The following is a 23,577-nucleotide window of genomic DNA, read 5'->3' on the forward strand; positions in this document are numbered from 1 at the left end:
CCCGAAACGTCAGCCTTTCTGCTCCTATGATGCTGCTTGGCCTGCTGTGTTCATCCAGCTCTGCACCTTGTTGTCTCGGATTCTCCAGCATCTGCAGTTCCTACTATCCCTAGAAAAAGCTAATTCATTGCTCTATTTACACATTTTTAAAACAGTGATGAAGATTATTTCATTAATTTCCTAGGATTCCTCTCGAGTTCTTTCTGGAAGGTTGAGCTAATAGAGGCCTTTAAGATTACAAAAGTGTCTGAGTAGACTTGGAAAAACAAATGCCTGCAGTTGTAGTCGAGATCAGATTGGAGCTGCAAACAAATCCAGTCAGGAATTCAAGACAACCTGCTTTAATCAGAGAATAGTGAAAATGTGGAAATCACTTCCATGTAGAACATGAGATGAACAGCACAGAGACGTTACAAAAAGGAAGTTGGATAAGCACACGAAGAGGTGAATAGAAAGGCATAGTGAGATATGGGAGGAGTTTGTGTGGAATATTAATGCTGGTGAAGAGTAGTTGGGCTGAATGGTTTGTTCCTGTTCTGTAAATTGAGTAATTGTCACCTACATTATTCTGTAACCTGCTAACACTTCTGAGTGCGTGTTTGTGTGTGAGCATTTGTGCACATGAACATATATATGTGAATGCACACATTTGTGTATGTATATATGTGCAGCTCCATTGGATCTCCCTCATGACATAAATTTGACACCAATTTGTGATTGAAATGTGTTTTTTTTAACTTAAATTCTGTCATTAATTTCTAGAATCCTTTACACATCTTATTCTCATGGCACAAAGTTACAAAGATTCAAAATAATTACTGAAAAAGCTAGACAGGAGAATGGGAGGTTTTATTTTTAATGTAGTGAGTTGTTACAATCTGCAGTGCATTTGCCCGAGAGGATGGAGGAAGCAGATTAAATGGTAACTCGTGAATGGAATTAGACAAAATTTGTAGGTCTATGGGGAAGGCAAAAGTAAGTGGGTCATAACAGGGAGCTCTTTCAAAAAGACAGCAGGCACATTGAACTGAATAGTCTGTTTCTAGGCTTTATGATTCAATAAGTAAGAAGTTATGTTTGAGAATGGTGTAATTGGTTGGGGCTTGTGGATTATGTTTTGTACCATATCTTTCTCCCAACATAGTCTTCTGAGAATCTTTTATTGGTTTTGTCTCTTTGATGTAGAAACCCATTAAAGTAATTTTATTTGGAATTTGCCTGCCACATTAGCAAACTAGTAACGTGAGTGCAACATAAATACTGTATAACAATAGAGACTGCAACCCTCTCTGGAATATCATAGCACTTGTCTCTGATAAAACAAACACATTTTCCACTGATCATTGCAACAGTGACAGTGATTAGTGAAGACCTCTGCCAAAGAACACAAAAGCACAGGGTGCGCATGCACTTTCCCTCAAGGAAAAGTGAAAATTGAGCAAGGTTTCAGAAATGCATCCATCTTATTCACAGCCGTTTCAAACTAATAATTTATGACTAGGTCTTTATAGAACGTTCCCAAAATTGAGAGGTTATTACCAATCAGGAAAGATTGAATAAGCTGTCTCTCTTTTCTCCATAACAAAGATGACAGTGGCTGACCTGATAGAGACCTTTGGGATTATAAAAAGGCAGATGTTTCATAGGATAGGTGTCGAGAAAATGATTCCACTGAGGAAGACCAGAACAATATGAATATAAGATAGTCACTAATAAATCCAATGGGCAAATCAGGAAAAACCTTTTTATTCAAAGGAAGTAGTGAAAATGAGGAACACAAGGAATAGTGGAGATGAATAGCATAGATATGTTGAAGGGAAAGCTGGATAAACACGAGGGATAAAGAAATAAAAAGATATTTGATAGGGTGAATGCAAGACCACAATGGGCTGAAAGTTCCCACATTTGAGTCTGCCCCACCATTTAATTGTGGCTGATCTGATAATCCTCATTTCCACTTTCCTGGCTTTTTCCCACAGCCATTGATTCCCTTACTGATTAAAAGTCTACTTCAGTCTTGACTATATTTAACAACTCAGCCTCAACAGCCCTCAGTATTAACAATTCCACAAATTCCCTACCCTCAGAGAAGAAATTCCTCATCTCCGGTAAATGTGTAAGTGCTTATTCTGAGATGATGCTATCTGGTGCTAGACTTTCCCATAAGGGGAAACAACCTTTCTGCATCTACCCTGTCAAGTCTCCTAAGAATCTTATATGTTTTAATAAAGTCACCTCTCATTTCTCTGTACTCCAATGAATACAAAGCCCAATCTCCTCAATTAGTCCTAATAAGACAGTCCTTCCATTCCTAGCATCAGGCGAGTAAACCTTCTCACGACTGCCTCCAATGTCAGTATATCTTTCCTTAGATAAGGTGCCCCAAAATTGTTCACAATATTCCTTCTATGGTCTGCATATTGTTTTGTTTAGTGAGTTAGAAAGACTTCCCCAATTTTTATTCAAATGCCTTTGAAATAAAGTTCATTTGCTTTCCTTTATCTGCTGAGCGTTAGCTGTTTGTGATTCATACATGACGGCTCAATCACTGTTCTGTCGCTTTCTGCAGTCTTTCTCCATTTAAAAAAATTCAGTTCCTCTATTCTTCATGCCAAAAATGCATAACCTCACCTTTCCTCCACATTACGGACTGTCTGCCAAGTTTTCTGGCCTACTCATGGAACCGGTCTATATTCTTGTGCAGACTCTGCCATCTTCACCATTTGCCTTTCCACCTATTTTTGTGTCATCCGCAGACTTGGCTACAATCCATTCACTTGCCTCATTCAAGTCATTAGTATATATTGTATATAATTGCAGCCCTAGCTGTGGCACACTAATAGTTACAGATTAGCATGCTGAAAATGCCCTCCTTATTCCAGCCTTCTGACTTCTATTAAAGAGTCAACTCTCTTTCCACACTAATACACTACCTCCAATACCATGGACTTGTCTTAAGCAGCCTAATGTGTGTTACCTTATCAAACACCTTTTGAAAATCCAAATATAGTGCTTCCACTTGATCTATTCAAATTGTTATTTTCTCAAAGAATTCCAGCAGATTTGTCATTCAGGACTTCCCCTCCACGAAGCCAATCATACGTGTTTCTAACTGCTCTGCCATTAGGTTCTTTATAACACACTAACATTTCCCCCAAAAACAGATTTTAAGCTAACTAACCTTTAGTTCCTGTTTATTTTAAAAAAAAATCTTTCCCTTTTCAAATAAAGGTGATACACTGGCCGTTTTCCAATCCTTTGGGATTTTCTAGAATCTAAGGTTTCTTGGAAGATTACTAGCACTGTATCCACTATTTCTGTACCTACTTCCTTTAATGTTCTAGAATGTATACCTTCAGCCAGGGGTCTTATTGATCTCCAAGCATTTTTCTCTAGTGATAGGAAATCAATAAATTATCTTCCTTTAGTTCACTTATTTAGTAATTTTGGAATTCTGTTGGTGTCTTGCACTTTGTAGACTGATGCAAAGTATCTATTCAGCTTCTGCATTTCCTGGTTCTGGATTAATATCGCCCCAGCCTCGATATTACTTGCAAACTTACCATTACTGTAAATCTTCAACCACTTTTTAAAAAATAATAGTCGTGTTGGTTTTTAAACCTTTCCCAGTCCTCTGGATTACCACAAATCTTTGCCACATTGGGGGGAAAAAAACAAATTTGATGCTATTCTCAACTTCCCTGGTTAACAATGATTGGTTTATTCCCTTCCTAGAATCCTTCTTCCTCACAGGGATAAATCTTTGCAGTGAGCCATGAATTATTTTCTTAAGTATCTGCCACTACTCCCCAACTGTCATTGTCTCCTTGTACTAGGTTTCTGTAATGGCTGTACAATCATACCAGTTTAACTGCAGTATCAGCACAAACACAGGCTTTTTATTCTGAATACTATGTACATGCAAGTAGTCAGTAATGTTGCTTTTTTAACCATTCTTCCCCTCCTCACCCCACCTTAACTATTTATTGCTGTTTTTCTGTTTGTGTATTCTGTTCCTTCCTATACTACCAAAACAGCTACCTGTAAAGTTGAGATATCTTCTGGCATTTTAAGCCTACATTTCTCTTCTCCCAAAACTCTCCCCACTCAGATTAATTTAAAGATGAACATCCTGAAGTAGGATAATACGCGAAATGTTGACTTCTCCTTTTCTCCAGATGCTGCCTGGCTTGCTGTGTTCTTGCAGCCTCCTGTTTGTCTAATTTAAAGATGGAATTGTTGTTAGAAAGTAGATTGTAGACACCAGCGAGAACATCAGCTGGGCTGAATAGCCTGTAAATAATAAGTAAAAATAACATTTTGCAAAAGCATCAATATTCTGCATGACCTGTTCAGGAATGTTTCCAGAAGCCCTAAGCTGTTTGTTGAAGTGCATATGGTTTGAAGATTCGCTGCAGTAAACTATATGGTCCCTTCACACTCCTCAATGAAATCCTTCTGATGTACACAAACCTTGCATTTACAACTTACTGCTAAAACGTGATCGTAGGGAATTAACATTTAACTTTAGTATTTCCCGTTTGCTGTTCAATTCCTTTGTCCTTGAACACAGACTTCTAAACAGCTATAATGAACAAACTATAGAATTTTGTTTTGACCTTTTTTCAGCCGACAATGTAATATAAACCTTACTTGAATATTTGCACAATTGTCACATTATGCTGGTCAACAGCTCACAAAGATATCCAACATCATTATTTATTCATACGCAAATAAATGTCTACTTACTTCTGAACCATTTAAAGAGGAAGTTGTTTTTGAAGAAATTCTCCACAATACCAGAATAGAATGCCAGTGACATTTTGATGGGGGTGGGTATAAGATTGAAATACATATTTTATAGTTGATTTTAGCCCAGTGGATGAGAAGTGTGAACAAGCTGGAGATCAATACACATTTGCTAATTGATCCATTAATGATGGACAATTAATATACAAACACCTTTTCTCTGTACGATCTCCCCCACCATTCCTAACTTTATTCAGATATTTGACAGAAACTAAATGCAGAGGATGCTGAAAATGCTGTGTTCTGACAAAAGCTAACTCAGCAACTTAAAGCGTTAACTCAGTTTCTCTCTGCAAATGCTGTCTTAACTGATCAAAGATTTTCTTGCACTTTTCATTTTATAATGACTGAGGTTAATGCTGATGAATAGGTCCTCAAGTAATAGGTTGTTACCACCAGCAGTAAAGTTTTCCAGTATATGGTCACCAGAAAAATGCATTCTGTAAAATACCACAATACTGAAGTGAAGCATAATAAATTCAGATATTTGAGTGAGCCAGATTTTGGTTTAAACATCTAAAGCCCCTTTCCACTTTGCCTTGTACGTTGACACAGCAGCAGATAGTACTTCCAAATCACTGTGGAGAGAGGCGGCTAGCAGTTCTGTTCCAAGATGGGGAGTGCTGATGAGAATGTGGGAGTCAGTCCCAGCCTCAGCTGACCAGGCCTAGGCTGCCCTCTAGTGTCTAAACTATTATTATCAGTCCATTGACTGGAAGACAATGAGCTCTACTCAGGGTTGAGAGTTTCTGCCACAGCTTGTGTGATTCAGTGAGCTGGTTTTCTTTGGCACAAATGGGATAAGATTTCTCATGAGGTTGTGGGACCCAGATAGCAGGGCTTGCTTCATTGCTGCGACTGCTTTGCCACATGTAGATGCTGGACCTTGAAACCTAATATAACTTGATGGACAGGTTGTCACTAATTTGAATGACTGGTAGCAAACACCTCTTTCAAATTAAGGACAATGCTGCACTTTTTCCAGGAAAAAGTCAGAATGCCTTTGAAGTATTTTATGTTGTCCTGCCTTAGAATTTTGGTAATGAGAGTCAACTGTACATTCATATTCCAGAATCCCTTAAAGCTCATGGAAATGTTACAGGAGGGGCAGGTGCAATATTTGAAGAACATGCTAACAGAATTTGGACTGGAGTAAAAGTGAGACACACCAGTACTGTGGCTGTTTGGGTAGGCAATTGACATGAAATATAACCAGGTGATGAGGAACACAATGACATTGTGTATGATGCACAATGAGGTGAAATGTCAGAGTGGTGAGCCTCTAGAATTCTCGATCACCAAGTGGTTGAGGCCAAAACACAATGTTTGAGGAGGAGTTAGATCCAGTTCTTAGAACGAAAGGGATCATAAGGCGTGGGGAGAAAGCAAGAACAGGGTGCTGAAATGGAATGATCAGCCACAATCATATTGAATGGTACAGCAGACTCAAAGGGATGAATGGCCTATTCCTGCTCCTGTTTTCAGCTATGAGTCAAATTTAAGACATTTGATACGATGTTACTGAAAATCATTAGTGAGTGTGATTGTAAAGGCACTGTTTGTGAAGGGTAAATGTGAACAAACTCATTTTAAGAATGGCCAGGCAATACAGTTCACCAGGAGTAAGGGGCATTCATACCATTTGATAAATCCTGCTCTTAAAACACGACAGAACACAGCTTAGAACTCTGGATTTAATTTATTAATTCTAGGTACCACAATTTTACATAATTAACAGCCAACATCTGGACACCTGGAAGGACTGACAATGCACGCTAGTTTCTTTTCCCATTTTGTTTTTTGTGGGGCTTTTGGAAGCGTTAAGAATGGAGCAAGCTTCAATATCTGAATCTAAAAGGAAAACCCAGGTTTAATTTCTGCATCCTCTCCAACTGATAGCTTTACAGTTCTGTACAAAATGCAAATGCAGCTGTATGGGAGGTGTACATTATTTTTTTCTATAAACATTGCCACATTTTTATTTTACTACACCATGCAAGCTCTACCACATTGCTTCAGGCATTAAAGGGATATTAAGTGGACATGGGAGGACAAATGGCTAAGTTTTTTTTTTAAAACCACAGCTTACAGCTGAAAGTACTTGGTCCCAGCTTTTCTTTTGTCAAGACAGGACCAATCTAAGTCATGCACGGGAGGTGAGAAGCAAGGGTACCGCATCAGCATTTCACAGCAGACAAAGGTGATCCAGTGACAAGACACTAAAGAACAGGCAATGGGGAACAAATCTCAGCTTTCAATAATCAGTCTTTGCTCCGTCACTAACGCTTGCTGGGCTACAAGTTTATTCTCATGGCGGCGAAGCTTTGACACAATCTCTTTGAATGGCATATTTTGTGCTTCCTTCCTAAGTAGTTCTGAAAAACAAAGCCGAAAATCTTGCTTACAACATAAATATAAACATGCACAATAACAGTGAAAAATGTGCGACATTAAGTCAGATTGATGTTAAACTTATGGTTGCAATGACAATTCAGTAGTAGCAGCCTCACAAAGTTAAATAAATTAAATAAATTAAATAAAACACTATCAATCATATCAACTTCACAACAGGTATGCACCATTCATCACTATTATTGAACTTGGTAATAACACAGGAATGAGGACAAACTCTGGATCCACACAATTCTAGTACACCCTGACATTCAGAAAACAGTAGAAATAGCCTGTAATGAGAACAAAGGGGAGAGAAAAGCTGCAAACAGCTGGTGATGGCTATATTCAAAACATTACTGAACAAAGCAGAATTACTTTTGCATTGAAAAAAACTTGCATTAATGGTGCATGGCACATGATTGTAAAGTTTAGTGAGGAAGGCAATAATCAACTGTCACATCCCGCAATTAAGATTTCACCAGGCTCACTAAAGGAAATGTAATGATAGGACAACAAAAAAAAAATAGAATTTTGAAGGATTTGGTTCACAATGGTGTGATGGGGTAGGTATTTGCTTAAATGGGTGTAGCACACCAATTAAGGATATCAGCAATAATTATTTATTCAAGTAGAGTCAAAATCTCTAAGATGAGTCACCACCAACCACCCTATTTCCGTTACAAACTCAGGACCCAATATCCATCATCACTCACATTCAACCGATTGAACAAAGTGGAATATTAATCAATTTTACACTGTTCAATAATTTCCGCTTCCTTGTTTCTCACCCATAAAAGAACTACAATTGACAAGCGTCAGCTGTCATTAAGCAGCATAATACTGCTATGGGAGAAACTAGGTTAGGAGGAGTAGCTAGAATGTAACCACGAAAAAATTAATTAGGGTCTTTCAAGATCTTCCAAGCAACTCTAATTATAACTGAACACTAATTCAGCTTTGCCACAGTAATTTCTCCAATGTAGCTTCCATCAGTTTTACTGACATTCAGGATTTTCATGACCCCCATTTTGTTGGAGCAATTTTCAATTGTTTGATTAGATGAGAACTGCAAGTCTAAACAAACCTTGAGATGCAGAAATAAAGAACATTTTTGGAAATACTTAGCACTTTGATGTCGGTATTTGGCCATTCAAAATTTGAATTGAATTGAATTTGGTTTATTGTCACATGTATTCACAGGAGTAGTGAACGGATAATGAGTTGCTACTTATGACGCCATCTTAGGTACAAAGGTACCTAGGCACAGATTCTTAGTTACAAAGCAGAAAATAAGGAAAACAAAGTTAAAATGTTAAAACAGAAATGTATGAAAAGTAAATTATGAGTCATACAAAGAAAAAAGCATAGCCTGCTAAGCTTCAACAGGCATTCACATTAAGTACAAGAAATCTAATCAACACAGCTACTACAAAGATGCCAAATGACTTCTGAAGGTATGGAATTGAAATGGCCAGCAGCAGCCACAGTTTGACTATCATCAGCCCTGTTACCAGGTGAAATTACAGGTTTAATGTTTAGGCAAAAATCTAGTGCACTGGCTTCCAGTTTGTTCTTACTAAGTTTCACAGATGTTTTAGACTACACTGTAGTGTATTTTTATTCAATGCAGGAAAATTGAATAGACTGGGACTTGTCTCACCCACAGAAGTGGAGAGGCAGAGATGGCTCAATTGAGAAGCAGTTAATGTTTTGAGTCCAATGATTCCTCTTTGGACCTGAAAAGGTGGAAAAGTCATGGGTTTTATACTACTGAATTGGTGGCAGGAGGACTATGTGGAACTGAGGCTAGGTGAGGGAAGAAGTGAACGGAGACTGGAGATCAAAAGGTTTGGAAATTCAGTGTGGACATGATGGGCCAAATGGCCTGCTTCCACACTATAGGGATTCTATAATTCTGAGGTATCATACAACAAAAGACAAAGGAAATGGTTAGTTATATAGAAGACAAGGAGGGATTTGTCTTCCATAATCATCTGCCATTTCAAAAATGAAACCACCATGAGACATTAGGTCCTCAATATTTCGTAAACACCATTCTCTCCCTAGATATCATGGTCTATCCTCTATTATCACCAACACTATCACAGCCACCCTCCCCCATCATGGCACCTTCCCACGAATTCACAGAATGTGTAATACTTAGCCTTTTAACTCCTTTCTCTTCCAGGTAAGCAGCATTCACTTGTACTTCTTTCAACATATGCACAGCAGATGCAGTAGACTAAGTCTCCGCTACACTGGGAAGACCAAATGCAGACTGGGTGATTGCTTCGAGGCACATCTCGGCTTAGTCCATAAACATGGTGCTGATGCTCAGTGCTTGCTGGCTCAAAATAGACATCCTGTTCTGATGCTCACATTTCTGTCCTTAACTAGCTGCAGTGTTCCAGTAAGCCCAACACAGGGGGAGCAACAATTCATTTTACAGCCTCTAGACTAAACATTGAATTCAATATCTGCAGACCATGAACTTTGTTGTCTATTATAATATTTCCACCCTAGTCTTTCTATCTTGCTTTTGGTTTCAGCAAGAGCTCATCTTCATTATCTCATCAGCACATAATCTGGATCTATAAACTTGACTTTTGCACACCATTTCCCCTCCCTTTCTCTTTCATTCCATACACCTTGGTCTCAATTTTCCGTGACCTTCCTTCTCAGTTTTAAACAACATTAATTCCACAGTTCCAGTTCTGAAGAGTCATATTGGTGGTAACTTACTTTCACTCTACTTAGATGCTGCCAGAACCGCTGTGCCTATCCAGCTTTTACAATATGTTGCTTTTATATTGTGGATTAATAGATTGATTTATTGTTGTCACATGCTCAAAGATACAATGAAAAATGTTGTTTTGCGTGCTCTACAGGCAGACTGTACCATACAAAGTGCAGAATGCAGTATTACAGCTGCAGAGAAGATGTACAGAGAGACAGAGAGACATGAAAATTAACATAAGCGATCTGTTCAAAAGTCTGATAACAGCAGGGAAGAGGCCACCAACAATAAGAAAGGTTTGAAACGCTAGACAAAGATGTTTTCATTTGCAGGCGAGAAATCTATTAGCAATTTCATTAAAATTAAATAAAGAATTCAAAACATTTTACCCAGTGAGAGGAGAATGTGGAACTTGCCACCAAAGATTAGTACAGATGGATTTAAGGGGAAGCTAGATAACTCCAGGGAGTAAGAAATAAAAGTATGACAATGGGGTGAGATGGAGAGACAAGGACGGAGGCTTGTGTGGATTGATTAATCTGTTTCTATATTGCAGATACTTGGTCTACAATTTTAAATAGTGCAGTTGGTACAAAGTTATTTAACACAGATTACTTCTGTCCATTAGCCTTACCTGATCCCATTATGGTACAAATCATTATCATGGAGTTGTACTTGATTTCAGGTGCACTGGAATCATCAGAAATCAATTTGTGCAGAATTTCCACCAGTTTAGCATTCTCCAGATCCTGTTCGGCTGTACCTAAATAAAGGCAAAAACAAAAAGCTCATCAAAACTGAACATCAGAAATAAATTCAAGTGTATCAAATTGAATGAACAAAGATATGACTGACTTTCCATGGAGTGGTTTCTCTTCACCCGCACTTAAATCCCAAGCTAAATATTCCCTTGCAAATCTTATGCCCAATGATTTTTAATGTACTCGAATAGAAATTATTTCAAGCTTCACTTTTAATCACATTAATTCTCCTAAACCGAAAACGTGTTGTGAATTAGCATGGGTTACAGCTATCCGAAGTGAGCTCAAGCCTAAAACGTATAACCTCTCCCCCCACTGATACTGCTGAATTTCTCCAGCATTGTCTTGTTTGTTTCAAATTTCCAGCATCCATAGTAGTTTGCTTTTATCCAAGCCTGTAATGAACTTGTTATTTGGTTAAGTGTGCTCAATTGAATCAGTTGGCGGATAAAGTGCTCAAGCTGGTTTAATATTTTTAAAATATTCAAAAATGAAGTACTCCTCTACTGAATACTTGGAAGGACAATGTGTTTGAGGATGGGTTGATTTTTTTTTGTAAATGCATCCATGAGACTAATCTGCAGAATCTGTAGAGCTACAATGCCATAGATCAAAAAGCAATGAGGTGCTTAAGGTGCACTAATGCACTGTAGGTGTCAGCCTATTTCCTATGTCGAAAGTTATTGTTCTCACTGATGCAGTCAGGGAAACACTGCAAAGCATCTTAAGCTGTTTATTTTAGATAATATTAATTATTTATTTATAAAGATGTAGCACTTCAATTAATCAGCAGGCATTTCCTCTAGAGTGTCCTTCGTTTTGGTTTTAAAAACTCCCATTTCACCCTTGTTCTTTTGCTTTTAGGATGAAGCAACAGGCTGTCAAAACGACTGCATAAACTTACTGAAAAGCTCTGATTTGTTTCTCCAATCTGGACCAAGAAAATTCAATGGTTTCCATTTCTGTCAATTGAGTTCTATGAATACAGTGTAAATGGAAACTGGTACAAATTTGGAATCAGTTTAATGACAACTTGCTTTGCTGAATTTTTACCATAAATACATAATTTGTGTTTGAAAAATGACTGGCAGGAGTTCCACATGAAGGGGTGAAAACTGAAGAGATGTTGAACTATAGGAATGTAAAAATTACTTGTCAATGAATAGTGTATTGTTGCGAAGGCTCATGAAATTTGTTGACATGCATTTAAATAAGGCTTTTAACAATGCTCAAGGGAATAGTTCAGTACTTAGAACCAAGCGTAGGAGAGAAAAAATGGCTTGTTGCCGAGCAATGAGATGTTCTATGACATAGGGAGATAGAGACAAAATAATTTTTTTTGTAAAAAAGGCGACATAACTATTTAGAAGATCAGTGAATGTGCAGGTTTTCCCTGCATCCGCCCCTCAGAGTGAAGTAGATTGTTTAGAGGCTAAAAAAGCCTGTGCCAGCTGTAGTGTAGTTTACTAATCTCAAAGAGTCAGGGCAGAAATAAAGTACTCAGTGACTCAACCTCAGTAAGAGAAAAAGTTGAGACACAGAAGGCTGTGGAAGGGAAGTTTAATGAATCCATGTTAAGAAGTGTAAGCTGTGTAAGCAGTTGAAGGGGCTCAGGAAAAGTTACTGACAAAAACACAGAGTGAATGCGGGGTTTGCTGAAAATGAACTAATTATAGCCATGCCAACTGAAGAAGCAGCTTTAAAAAAGTGGAATCAGGGTGATCTTTCACTAAGGTTCAAATATCTATAGTCAAGGGTAAAAAGCTACAATGCAAGGTAATAATAGAGGACAAAAAAATAGCAGTCAGGATAAATAATTTCAGAAACTCTCAATCTGCACCAGAACCTGTAGTTTTCTGGTGTGCTCTCCGATTCCAGAGCTCTTGCGTTTCGAGGATCAAAACTTCCTGGTCAATGGAGTTCTGAAAATTTACTTCACTACATCATGGGACAACTGTTGTTGTCTCCTACATAAACTACATAGGAGGTTCTATTTGTCCAGGGAATGAGGGCTACTTCAAACAACTAATCTGTAACTGCTGGAGACGGAGCAAGTTTGAATGACTGGCATTTACTTTCACTTGGCACAATCCTCCTTGCATTATATTCTCCTTTCTTCATAAAAGACGAATAGTGCACTGTGCAGGTAAGGGGGAGGATTCGGTTTACACTTTTCTGTATAATTCAATAATCTTGAAAAATATCCATATTACAGTGGTGGTGCTAGACATCTTAAAACGCATAAAGGTGTATAAATCCCCAGGACCTGATGAGGTGTACCATAGAACTCTGTGGGAAGCTAGGGAAGTGATTGCAGGGCCCCTTGCTGAGATTCTGTATCATTTATAGCCACAGATGAGGTTCGGCAAGACTGGAGGTTGGCTAATGTGGTGCCAATATTTAAGGAAGATGGTATGGAAAAGCCAGGAATTATAGACTGGTAAGCCAGTGATAAGTAAGTTGTTGGAGGGAATCCTGTGCGACAAGATTTACATGTATTGGGAAAGGCAAGGACTGATTAGGGATAGTCAATATGACGGTATGTGGGAAATCATGTCTCATTAACTTGACTGAGTTTTTTTAAGAAATAATGAAGAGGATTGATGAAGGCAGAGCAGTGGACGTAATCTATATGGACTTCAGTAAGGTGTTTGACAAGGCTCTTCATGGGAGACTGGTTAGCAAGGTGAGATCACATGGAATAGAGGGGGAACTAGTCATTTGGATACAGAACTGGCTTGATGGTAGAAGATAGAGGCTGGTGGTAAGAGGGCTACTTTTCAGACTGAAGCCTTGTGATCAACGGTGTTCCACAAGGATTGGTGCTGGGAGAACTGCTTTTCGTCATTTATATAAAAAAAAATCTGGATGTAAACATAGGAGGTATGGTTAGTAAGTCTGCAGATGACACTAAAATTGGAGGTCTAGTGGACAGCAAAGGTGGTGACCTCAGTGTACAACGGGATCTTGATCAGATGGGCCAATGGACTGAGGATGGAGTTTAATTTAGACAAATGAGGTGCTGCATTTTGGAAAGGCAAATCAGGGCAAGACTTATACACCTAATGGTAAGGTCCCAGAGAGCGTTGCTGAACAAAGAGACCTTGGATTGCAAGTTCATAGTTCCTTGAAAGTGGAGTCACAGGTAGATAGGATAGTGAAGGTGGCATTTGGTATGCTTGTCTTTATTGGTCAGTGCATTGAGTATAGGAGTCGAGAGGCCATGTTGCGGCTGTACAGGCCATTGATTGTACCACTTTTGGAAAACTGAGAGCAATTCTGGTCTCCCTGCTTTAAGAACGATGTTGTGAAACTTGAAACAGAAAAGATTTACAAGGATGTTGCCAGGATTGGAGGGTTTCTGCTATAGGGAGAGGCTAAATAAGCTGGGGCTATTTTCCCTGGAGCAGAGGCTGAGGGGTGACTTTATAAAAAGGTTGATAAAATCATGAAGGGAATGCATAGGGTGAATAGCCATGGTCTTTTCCCCAGGGTGGGGGAGTCCAAAACTAGACGGCAGAGGTTAAATCTGTGAGGAGAAAGATTTAAAAACGGACCTAAAGGGCAACATTTTCACACAGAAGGGTGGTGCATGTATGGAACAAGCTACCAGAAGTGGAGGAGGCTGGTACAATTACAACATTTAAAAGGCATCTTGATGAGTATATGAATAGGAAGGGTTTAGAGGGATGTGGGCCAAATGCTGGCAAATGGGACTAGGGTAATTTAGGATATTTGGTCAGCATAGACAAGTTGGATCGAAGGGTCTGTTTCCGTGCTGCACAACTGACTCTAAAATTGCAAAGAAGTCTTTTTGAGAAGTTAGTTAACACTAATTTCAACTATAAACCTGAAGGGAAAAGCTTTATTTATGAGCAGTATAACTCTCTGCCATAAGAACTGAACACTTGAACAATTAAATTAACCCAAACAGCCCAAGTCCAAAATATTCATCATGTTCCAGGAACTATAGTTTAACAACAACTTGGTAGTCAAAGCAATGAGATGAAAAATAAATACTAGTCATAGGCATACTTATTTGTTGAGTGATGCTCAACAGGCTTGAGGTTTTTTATTCCCACAAAACTAACTTAAAGTTGCAACATACTACTCACCAAGTTCCAGAGCAGCAATCAATCCCAAAGCAACAAGAGCTTCATTCTGCATTATAACATGCTCACTTGTTGCCATAGTGACCAAATGCTTAACACCACCACTTTGAATGATGGCTTTGACAACATCCTTACAAAAGAAGACAGGAAGATAGCAGTTAGTGTTTTTAAACAGCAATGAGTTTGAATATTCATAAATCAAAGAATATCCATATTACTGGTGAGGTCAAATGACTGATTAACATTTAGGTATTTACTGGCTTTAAATTGGTACCAAAGAGCATAAAAACCTTCAAGGTAACAAAAGTTCTTTTAACTCACTCAATTTTCAAGAGAACGAGGTGGAACAAAGAAAGGGAACCCTTTAATGTCCTTATAACATGGAATTTGAATGGCTCTGTGATGCATTTGTACACTAACATGCAGGCAGGGCATAGGTATCTGAATTCACTTCCAGAAAAGACCATCAATAAAGGCGTAAAACATTAACATGTTCTTTTGTTTACAGGGTATGTATCCTTGTATACTGAATGGTGCAGCTTGTAGCAAACATAAATGAGCCAGGTTGAGATGGCATGAATTACATGAACTAGTGCGCTCAAAGTCGTTCAGCAAATGCTGTCCAATTGCAGAATCATAACTAATAGTAGACAAACAATAACATGCTTCTTGCAAACCACAAAAAAAGCCTGCCTGATGGGATTATTCTTGGGAAGTCTATTGTTCAATAGGTGTTTTCTCCAACGCAATGCCATTTCTCCTGCAGCATAAATTTTTCAAATTGTATGAAGTTTAGCATACAAATACAAGATGGAAAACTTCAAAGTGTCTTTTTCAGCAAAATTAATTCATTTTAATGAGGGCATGAAACTGTCAAAGTAGCAACTTCTGTGCTTAACAGTACAGATTCCACTCAAAAATTCTATCACACCTGAATTTATTCGTTATAGATGCTAAGTCACAATAATACTTAAGATTACTGTTTTTGCTGAGGAAGATAGATGAAATTTCCCAGAATGAGATTTCCAAGTGACTAGAGAAAATGAGGATTTCAAGAAAATTAGTAATAATAAAGAAGGGGCAGAAGGTTCCTGGTCCCAGGGATCTGATAGCTACATCCCAGGGTGTTAAAAGTTGGTGACTATGGAGGTAGTTGATACAATGGTGATCTTTTCAAGTTCCTTAGATTCTGGCCTGATTCCTGCACATTAAAAGCTTGCAAAATGTCACCACACTATTTAAGAAAGAAGAGAGAAAAAAAAAAGACCTAAGTTTCTCCAGCACTTTGTTTTTGTTTCCGATCTCCATCATCCAGCATTTTAGTGTCTTTTGAGGATGTTAGTAACAAAAGTTGATCAAGGTGATTCAATGAATGTAGTACACATGGGTTTTCATAAGGCTTCTGACAAGGTAGGTTGGTTAAAAGCACATGGGTATAGGAGGTAATACATTGGCATTGATAAAGCGTTAACTAACAGACAGAACAAAAGTAGGAATAAATGGATCATTTGCGTGTTTGACAAGCTTTGACTAGTAGGGTAGACCAAGGAGCCCAGTTATTCACAATGATTGGATGTGGGGGCCAAATGTAATATTTCTAAATTTGCAAATGATATAAAGCCAAGCAGAACATGCACTGTGAAGATGTACAATATTTTCAAGATTTGGACAGGAACATGGCAGATGGAATATAATGTGAAAACGTGAAGTTACCCACTTTGGTAGAAAGAACAGATGTACAGAGTATTTCTTAAAAAGGTGAGAGCTTGGAAAGTTCAAGTGTGCAAAAAAGACTCGGGTGACCTTGTTGAAAAATCACTGAAGGATAGCATGTAGGTACAGCAAGCTATTAAGGCTAATGGAATGTCAGCCTTTATTGTAAGAGAATTTTTGTGTACAGGCAGGAGTAATGAAATCTTGCTGAAATTGCACATGAGCTTGGTCAGACTGAACCTGAAGTAGTATTTAGTTTTGGTCCTTACCTCAGGAAAGATACAATTGCCAGAGAATGACTGCAATGAAGGTTCACCAGACTTGTTCCTGGGATGGTGGGACTGTCCTAATGATGAGAAATTGGGCAAAGTAGGCCTGCATTCTCGAAAGCACGGAAGATTAAGAAGTGATCTCACTGTAACCTACAAAATACTTTAAATAGTAGGCAGGAGGCTTTCCATGATTGATGAGTGTAGAACTCACCATGGAAAGGCTGTGTGCCCTAGGAAAGCAATGGCCTAGTGGCATTATTGATGGACTGTTAATCCAAGGACCTAGGTTCGAGGCCTGCCATGGCAGATGGTGGAATTTGAATTTAATAAACATCTAGAATTAAGAGTTCAATGATGACCTTAAATCCACTGTCGGTTGTCAGAAAAACCCACCTGATTCACTAATGTCCTTTAGGGAAGGAAACTGCCATCCTTACCTGGTCTGGCCTACATGTGACTCCAGACCCACAGCAATTGGTTGATTTTCAACTGCCCTCTGGGCAATTACAGATGGACAATAAATGCTGACCTGGCCAGTGACTCCCTCATCCCATGAATGAATTAAAAAAAAAACTGGGGCACAATTTAAATATAAAGTGGATACCACTTAGGATGGAGATGAGAAATATCTTTTATTCAGCATTGTGAATCTTTGAAATTTGCTACCCTACAGGACATTGGAAGTCCAGCCTTTTGAGTATATTTGAAGAAGTAAATGAAGTTTTGATTATCAATCATAAAAGTGTCTACGGGGATAGTGCGAGTAGAAGGCAAAGAAGCCTTCAATCAGCCATGATTATATTAAATGGCCGAGCAGCCTGAAGGGCTGAATGGCCTATTTCTGCTTAGATATTCTTATAAATACAGAAATATAGTTATGTAGAAATATGGAAGAATTCTGTAATTACACAAATTTTATTCAGAGTTTTACTGCCCAAAATCTTTTATGGCAGAGCAACCAAAGGTGTCTGTTGATAGAATAACAAGGACAAGCGTGAGTAGGTAGGCAGCATTTTCCATTAAGTTGCCGTGAGGGAGACAAAAACAGCACGTGCTCTTCCCAAAAGGCATGTAGTCCTGTAACTTCTTAAACAATCAGATTGAAGATATGTAGAATTAATTTCTCAGTCCCTACCATGTTATGATAGATAAACTCAGTCAAATCAGATACAGAAAGAAAAATAAAGAGAAAGATTGGATGGAGAAAACGAAAAAGGGACAATATTAATTTAAACATTATTGTTTTAATTCTCCAACAATGAAAAGTTGAAGATTTAACACCCCACATTTAAAAGTTAATTTTCAGAGTCAGAGGACTTAGTATGCAACACAATTAAAATAATACTCGAAAGGACTACTTTTATGAAAAATTCTTATCTATCACTTAACCCATTTGAAAGTTCAAGGGGCAGGCAGCAAGATGCTGTTTACATGAAACAGATTGTCAAGGAGCACGTTCTGCAGCAACATTTTGATTTCTACTTTGAACTTTTATCTTCCCTGTTAAAGTTGCTGTGGCATTTATGCATAAATAGTGGCATACAATTAGCTTCATTTTGGCAAGTTTTGGGCCAAAATGTTTGAACTTTGTACAGGTGTGCACAAGAACAAGTTAAAGATGCAGTTGGCTGCTGCAGAATCATTAATAAACAAGATTGTCTCATGAGGGCTGAGGATGCTCGGAAATATAATATACACCACTGGGAATAGCGAGTCAGGATTAATAATATGGTGCCAGGGAATTTGATTTTGACGTATGATTTTACTGAAATAAGAGAATTAAAATTGCAATTATAGAATTCCTACAGCGCAACCAGAGGCCATTCGGCCCACCAAGTATGCATCAACCCTGTGAACAGCATCCCACGCAGATCACCGCCTGCAGCCTATCCCTGTAACCCTGCATTTACCATGGCTGATCCACCTAGCCTGCACATCCCTGGTCACTATGGGGCAATTTAGCATAGCCAATCCTCCTAACCTGCATATCTTTGGACTGTGGGAGGAAATTGTGGAAGGGAAGAATGTGCAAACTCCACTTAGACAGTCGTTCAAGACTGGAATTGAACCAGAATCCCTGGCGCTGAGAGGCAGCAGTGCTAACCAGTATGCCACTGTGTCACTCAATCACATATAAACGAATATTTTGAAATGTAGAAACCTACTTGTATTTAAATAAAAAAGTTTACACCATCTTTCACAGGGAACTCCAACATTAAAACTTGTATTTTTGTTATAATTTACTGTAGCTTCTACATTAAACTGAACAATTTATCAAAGACTGCAGGTTCTATTTCCATTTTAGAAGATTCACTTATTTTGTTATATACTCCAGCTTATGTTATGGGCAATTATATATTTGATTAGACATAGCCAAATCTTAGGAGTTCGTAACCCTGTGTACCTACTTCTGAAATAGAGTAATGCTATATAAATACATAGAGGAATAAAATACATTCCGTTAGAACTGTCACCTTACTACTAATTACTACCTTGAATAAGTTTCCATTAATTTGACTTTTAAAAATAAATAGCAGGAACAGGTTCTTGGTGCTATCACTTAGATATCCACAGAGAAGGAAGGATGAATAATATGCCAAACTCTCTCAGAATTAGCTCTTTTAAGTAAAGCTGCAAGAAAATAAAACAGCAGGTAGTGTAAACAGTGAGTACACTGCAATAAAATCTGCGCATTTGCTTCTTGATGAAATAAGATTGCTACAAGACGATTTTTAAACCACAGAACATGACACTTACTGCAATATCTTAGAACATACAAATGTCACAATAACTTGAAAAACATTTGTGCCATAACTTTTACAAATCCTCAGTAGAGAAAAGTGTGCTATCAGACTGGAAATGCTGTGTTGATGCAAAACTCAGCTGATTCTTTTCGAACACTTTGGTGACTGTACAATTTAGCAGTTTTGTTGGATCCTGCTTTTAACAGAAGTATGTAAAATTTAGTCTTTGCTATAACTTTTTTGTTATACATTTTGATTCTAGTCCACAGACACAACAGCCCATTTATTCAGTACCGTATATCACGCCTCATTGGGGCAGCATACTGGAAACACAGCCTTGCTATTCCTGAAGACTTGATAAAAGGTCAAAATTTTACCAAAGCGTACAAAACTCCCCAATTTACCTGTCTTTTAGAACCAGGTTGACAGAAAATGCAGACCAGGTTTCCGTTCTTGACAATAATCAGTACTTATTACAAATAAATTGATTCTAGCTACAGGAAACCACCTATGAAATGTCAAAATGGAACTCTATCGTCCCCACCCCTTTTGTCTGTCTGCATGTGTGTCAGGGGACTTACACAAAAAACAAAAATGGGCAGAGGGAATGACTGGGAAGGCAGTGAAATGGTCCCTGCCCACAGGCTTACTGAGATGAACCTTCTGGCTTGCCAGGACTTGCTGCTCCTTGAATGTTCTTCTCAAGATACTTTCACTCCTTGTAGGAGGCACAAGGAATCACTTACAACACAGTCTCCGACTTGCGGTCAAAAGCAATACTTTACAGATATTAGGGAGGGAGGGAGGCTTAAGGCATTTGTTTTCTGCAGAGAAAAAGAACACCATTTCTCCTTTCAAAAGTCTGAAGGTTTCTGGCTATATCGTTCACATCCACAACTTGTTCAGCTAATTGGGAGCCAATCACATAGTTGAGCACAGATAGAAGGCTGCAGTCATTAACTAGTCATCACTCCACTCAATTGCTCATTGCTGGATAAATTTCACTTACATACACATTCCCTGTGCCAGCTCATTTGCAACTAAACTTCCCCCACTGGTTGAGCAAACAGTCTAAACAACATTTACAATAAGTGATGGTAATTTAAGTTTAGGAATCCCTTCCACAATCCTTTGTTTTTAAAACACTCCTTTTACCAGTTCAGTCCACAATAAAAAATTCAGAGAAATAAAGATAGCTTTTATGAAATACTGGTGTATTTTAGCATCTGAGAAGTGCAGAATCCCAAGTTCACCTCAAAGACATGAGACTTTAAAAAGTAACATTGCTCAAAACAGACCTTTGATTTGCTGTGTCTGATTAGTGCCGATAGCAGCCTGTTTGATTCACCCATGACGCCAGCATGATCCTTTGCATCACACCATTCTACCAAACGTTCCACCAGTTTGATGTTCTTTCCCAACTTATCTGCTGCTTCAGCTAGATGGGAAACCATACGAGACAGGATTAGAACACAAGGAAGAGCACTGCAGAAAACAGCTCTCCCACAAAGTACTCAGCAATAGTCTTTAAACTATTGCGACACTGGGTCATAAACCAGATTTAGCACTTTGAACGAGTGGGTGGATTTTCTGAAATTGCTCTACTTGCACTGCTGCATAACCTAGTCAAAGTGCACACTCCATTTCTCTTTTCAAATAACATTGCATGTACACATTAGGTGCAGTATTTATAGGACAGAAAATTTCATCTTTTCCGTGCATTGGGAGTGTGGAAAGAGTGCAGATAAACTAGAGAAGGATGGTGATATTGGATGAGCAAACATACAATATCAGTTCAGAAGAGTGAACTACCAATTGGAGGTAGAATCAGCCATCTGACACCAGAAATGACCATTACTCCAGCTACAGAAAAAAAGCCTGCTTTAATAAAGTATGATTAATGTAGAAAAATATTCCGAGGCACTTCATCAGACAAGAATGAATATCAAGCCAAGAGAAGACAAGTTGGAGGTCTACTATTGTTCATATTCTACGACAAGGATGGATGATGGACTTGGTGTAGGGTAGGACACAAGTAACGAAGTTCTGGATGATTAAAGGTCTCAGAATTCAAGACCAGAGGCTGGCCAGGAGAGGAATAGTCAAGTCTAACAGTAAAGAAGTTTTCAGCAGCAGACAGGCCGAGGTGGTGATGGGCAGGCAACATCCCTTTAATCATTTATTACTGTGCAGACCTGAGAGATCCTTGCATGGCAGCGACTTCATGAGGAGGTCAATGCATCAGCATGCGAATCAGCACGTGCAAAACCTCTGTGCAGCCACATAGCTTAGTGAGAATTGTTGACAGCTCAGTTGGGACTTGTTTATTAAAAAAAACTGTCCAACTTCAGTTAAACTGAACCAAACTGACAAGTCTGTCATTTGGAGGAGTTGCTGTATACAAGGAGTTTGAGAAAGGTGCCTGAATTGTACTTCAAAGCATGCTGAACAGGAATTTGATCATGGAAAAGAGGCAGGGTAGTGGTGTTGGGTAGTAAGTAGGGTTTGGGGGGGAGCGGGCGGGGAAGACTGGGGAAGTACCTGTAAGGTGACAAAATTAGCTGGGTAACAAGGATGGAAGGAGGCAGAGGAAAAAAAGAAACTGGGCAATGGCTGGGGAGCAGAAATGAAAAAAGATGCAACAATATGGTTTTCAAAAAAAAAAAATTGGCAACAAAATTGACAGATATTTGTTACATCAAATTTGTAACAAAGTCTGCTACTTCTCTGATAAAGTACATCATTGACATCAAGTACAGGCACTCCTCTTGTTCCAAAAAGGACCAGAACAAAAGCACATTTATATTGCACCTTATGACCTCTCAAAACATTACATAATGAAGCACTTTATACAGTGACATCTGTAGGTGTATGTGACAGCTATTTTAATTAACATGAACAACTAGCATTAGCCTGTTTTTAGTGATATTGATGAGATATTTGATGTTTTCTTATCTACATCAGGTAGATGTAGATATACATGCTGTAACATGTGTTTCGTTAACGTGAATTGGCTGTAACGCGACTGATGAATAGTGGACGCTGTTTGGATAACACAAACTTTCTGCTGTACAGGTAGAGGGATTTTCTAGAGCGATTTCCCTATAATGCGATTTTCTATAGCACGAGGTCACGCAAGAACGCAACTATCGCGTTATAGGAGAACTACCTGTACCATTGGATTACTTTCAATACTTTCATTTAATATTTTTATAAAGGCTTAGATCTTGTCTTGGTTTCATAAATATGGAAAAAGAAACCCGCAACGAGTTCTACTAGGTTCAGTACAGAGGGTTAAATTAGGACCTTGCTTTTCTAATGGCAGAGTGATTTCTGAAGAATAGATGGGAGTTGCACATGGAGACTCAGTGGCAGCCCTATTTTAGCAGACTGCGAAGGAAATGCCCAGGAATTTGAAGATTCTTAGAATCTCTATGCTTGGAACCCTCCAAAAGGATCCATTAAAATCAGAAATCAGAGGCTTTCACTAAAGTAAACAGTTACTTAGGAAATATTAGATCTTTAACCATCTAGGCTAACTCCTGAGTAACTAACTTACCTCACAACCCACAAAAATATGCCTCTAAACTCCCTGACTCAACACCCGTTCAATGCCTGAATTTGACAACCTCTAATGTCCCACCCATCAGACTACACAAATCACTCCAACACTATTTGACACACTATCCTTATGGTACATGTGAAGTTAGGGTACCAGATGAAAGCAGCTGTCAAAAATGGCTATGATTCTGGACCTTCAAATTTCAGAATACAGCAGCTGACTGTGAAAAAAGGGAGCATGATTTGCTTTTCCCTGACAGTTCTGTGTTATGAGGGATGTGTCAGAATGGAAACGCAGATTCACATTTCTGAAGAAGCCCTGATCGGAATCTCCTGTGAGAAACACGGAGCACTTTTGTGCCGTAAAGAAAAAGGGTGACGTGGCAGTTAGAGAGATTACAACTCCTCGGAAAATACGGCCCTACATTTCTTAAGGCTTCTCTCAGAGTGGGCATAAGTTCAGAGGAGAGAGGG

The 23,577-nt window shown here is 38.6% G+C and overlaps 1 protein-coding gene across 1 annotated transcript; it reads right to left on the reverse strand.

Annotated features, from left to right (window-relative positions):
• Positions 1-6,489: 6,489 nt before the first annotated feature.
• LOC125484182 (rap1 GTPase-GDP dissociation stimulator 1-like) lies at positions 6,490-21,011 on the reverse strand. The gene is made up of 4 exons (XM_048601793.1): positions 20,841-21,011; positions 14,817-14,943; positions 10,575-10,703; positions 6,490-7,184 (listed from the first exon to the last, which is right to left on the reverse strand). Exons 1-4 carry the CDS (start codon positions 20,994-20,996, stop codon positions 7,057-7,059), a joined length of 540 nt encoding a protein of 179 aa, XP_048457750.1. The 5' UTR covers positions 20,997-21,011; the 3' UTR covers positions 6,490-7,056.
• Positions 21,012-23,577: the final 2,566 nt, after the last annotated feature.

The sequence above is a fragment of the Rhincodon typus genome, chromosome 1 (assembly GCF_021869965.1).
Source record: "Rhincodon typus isolate 14 chromosome 1, sRhiTyp1.1, whole genome shotgun sequence".
Classification (NCBI taxonomy): domain Eukaryota; kingdom Metazoa; phylum Chordata; class Chondrichthyes; order Orectolobiformes; family Rhincodontidae; genus Rhincodon; species Rhincodon typus.

Excerpts from the sequence above, each read along its gene's own strand:
- LOC125484182 (XM_048601793.1), bottom strand. The coding sequence starts at position 20,996 with ATGGTTTCCCATCTAGCTGAAGCAGCAGATAAGTTGGGAAAGAACATC. Across the intron at positions 14,944-20,840 it reads TCAGACACAGCAAATCAAAG|GATGTTGTCAAAGCCATCAT; the intron begins GTCTGTTTTGAG and ends TTCTTTTGTAAG. Across the intron at positions 10,704-14,816 it reads GATTGCTGCTCTGGAACTTG|GTACAGCCGAACAGGATCTG; the intron begins GTGAGTAGTATG and ends GCCTTTATTTAG.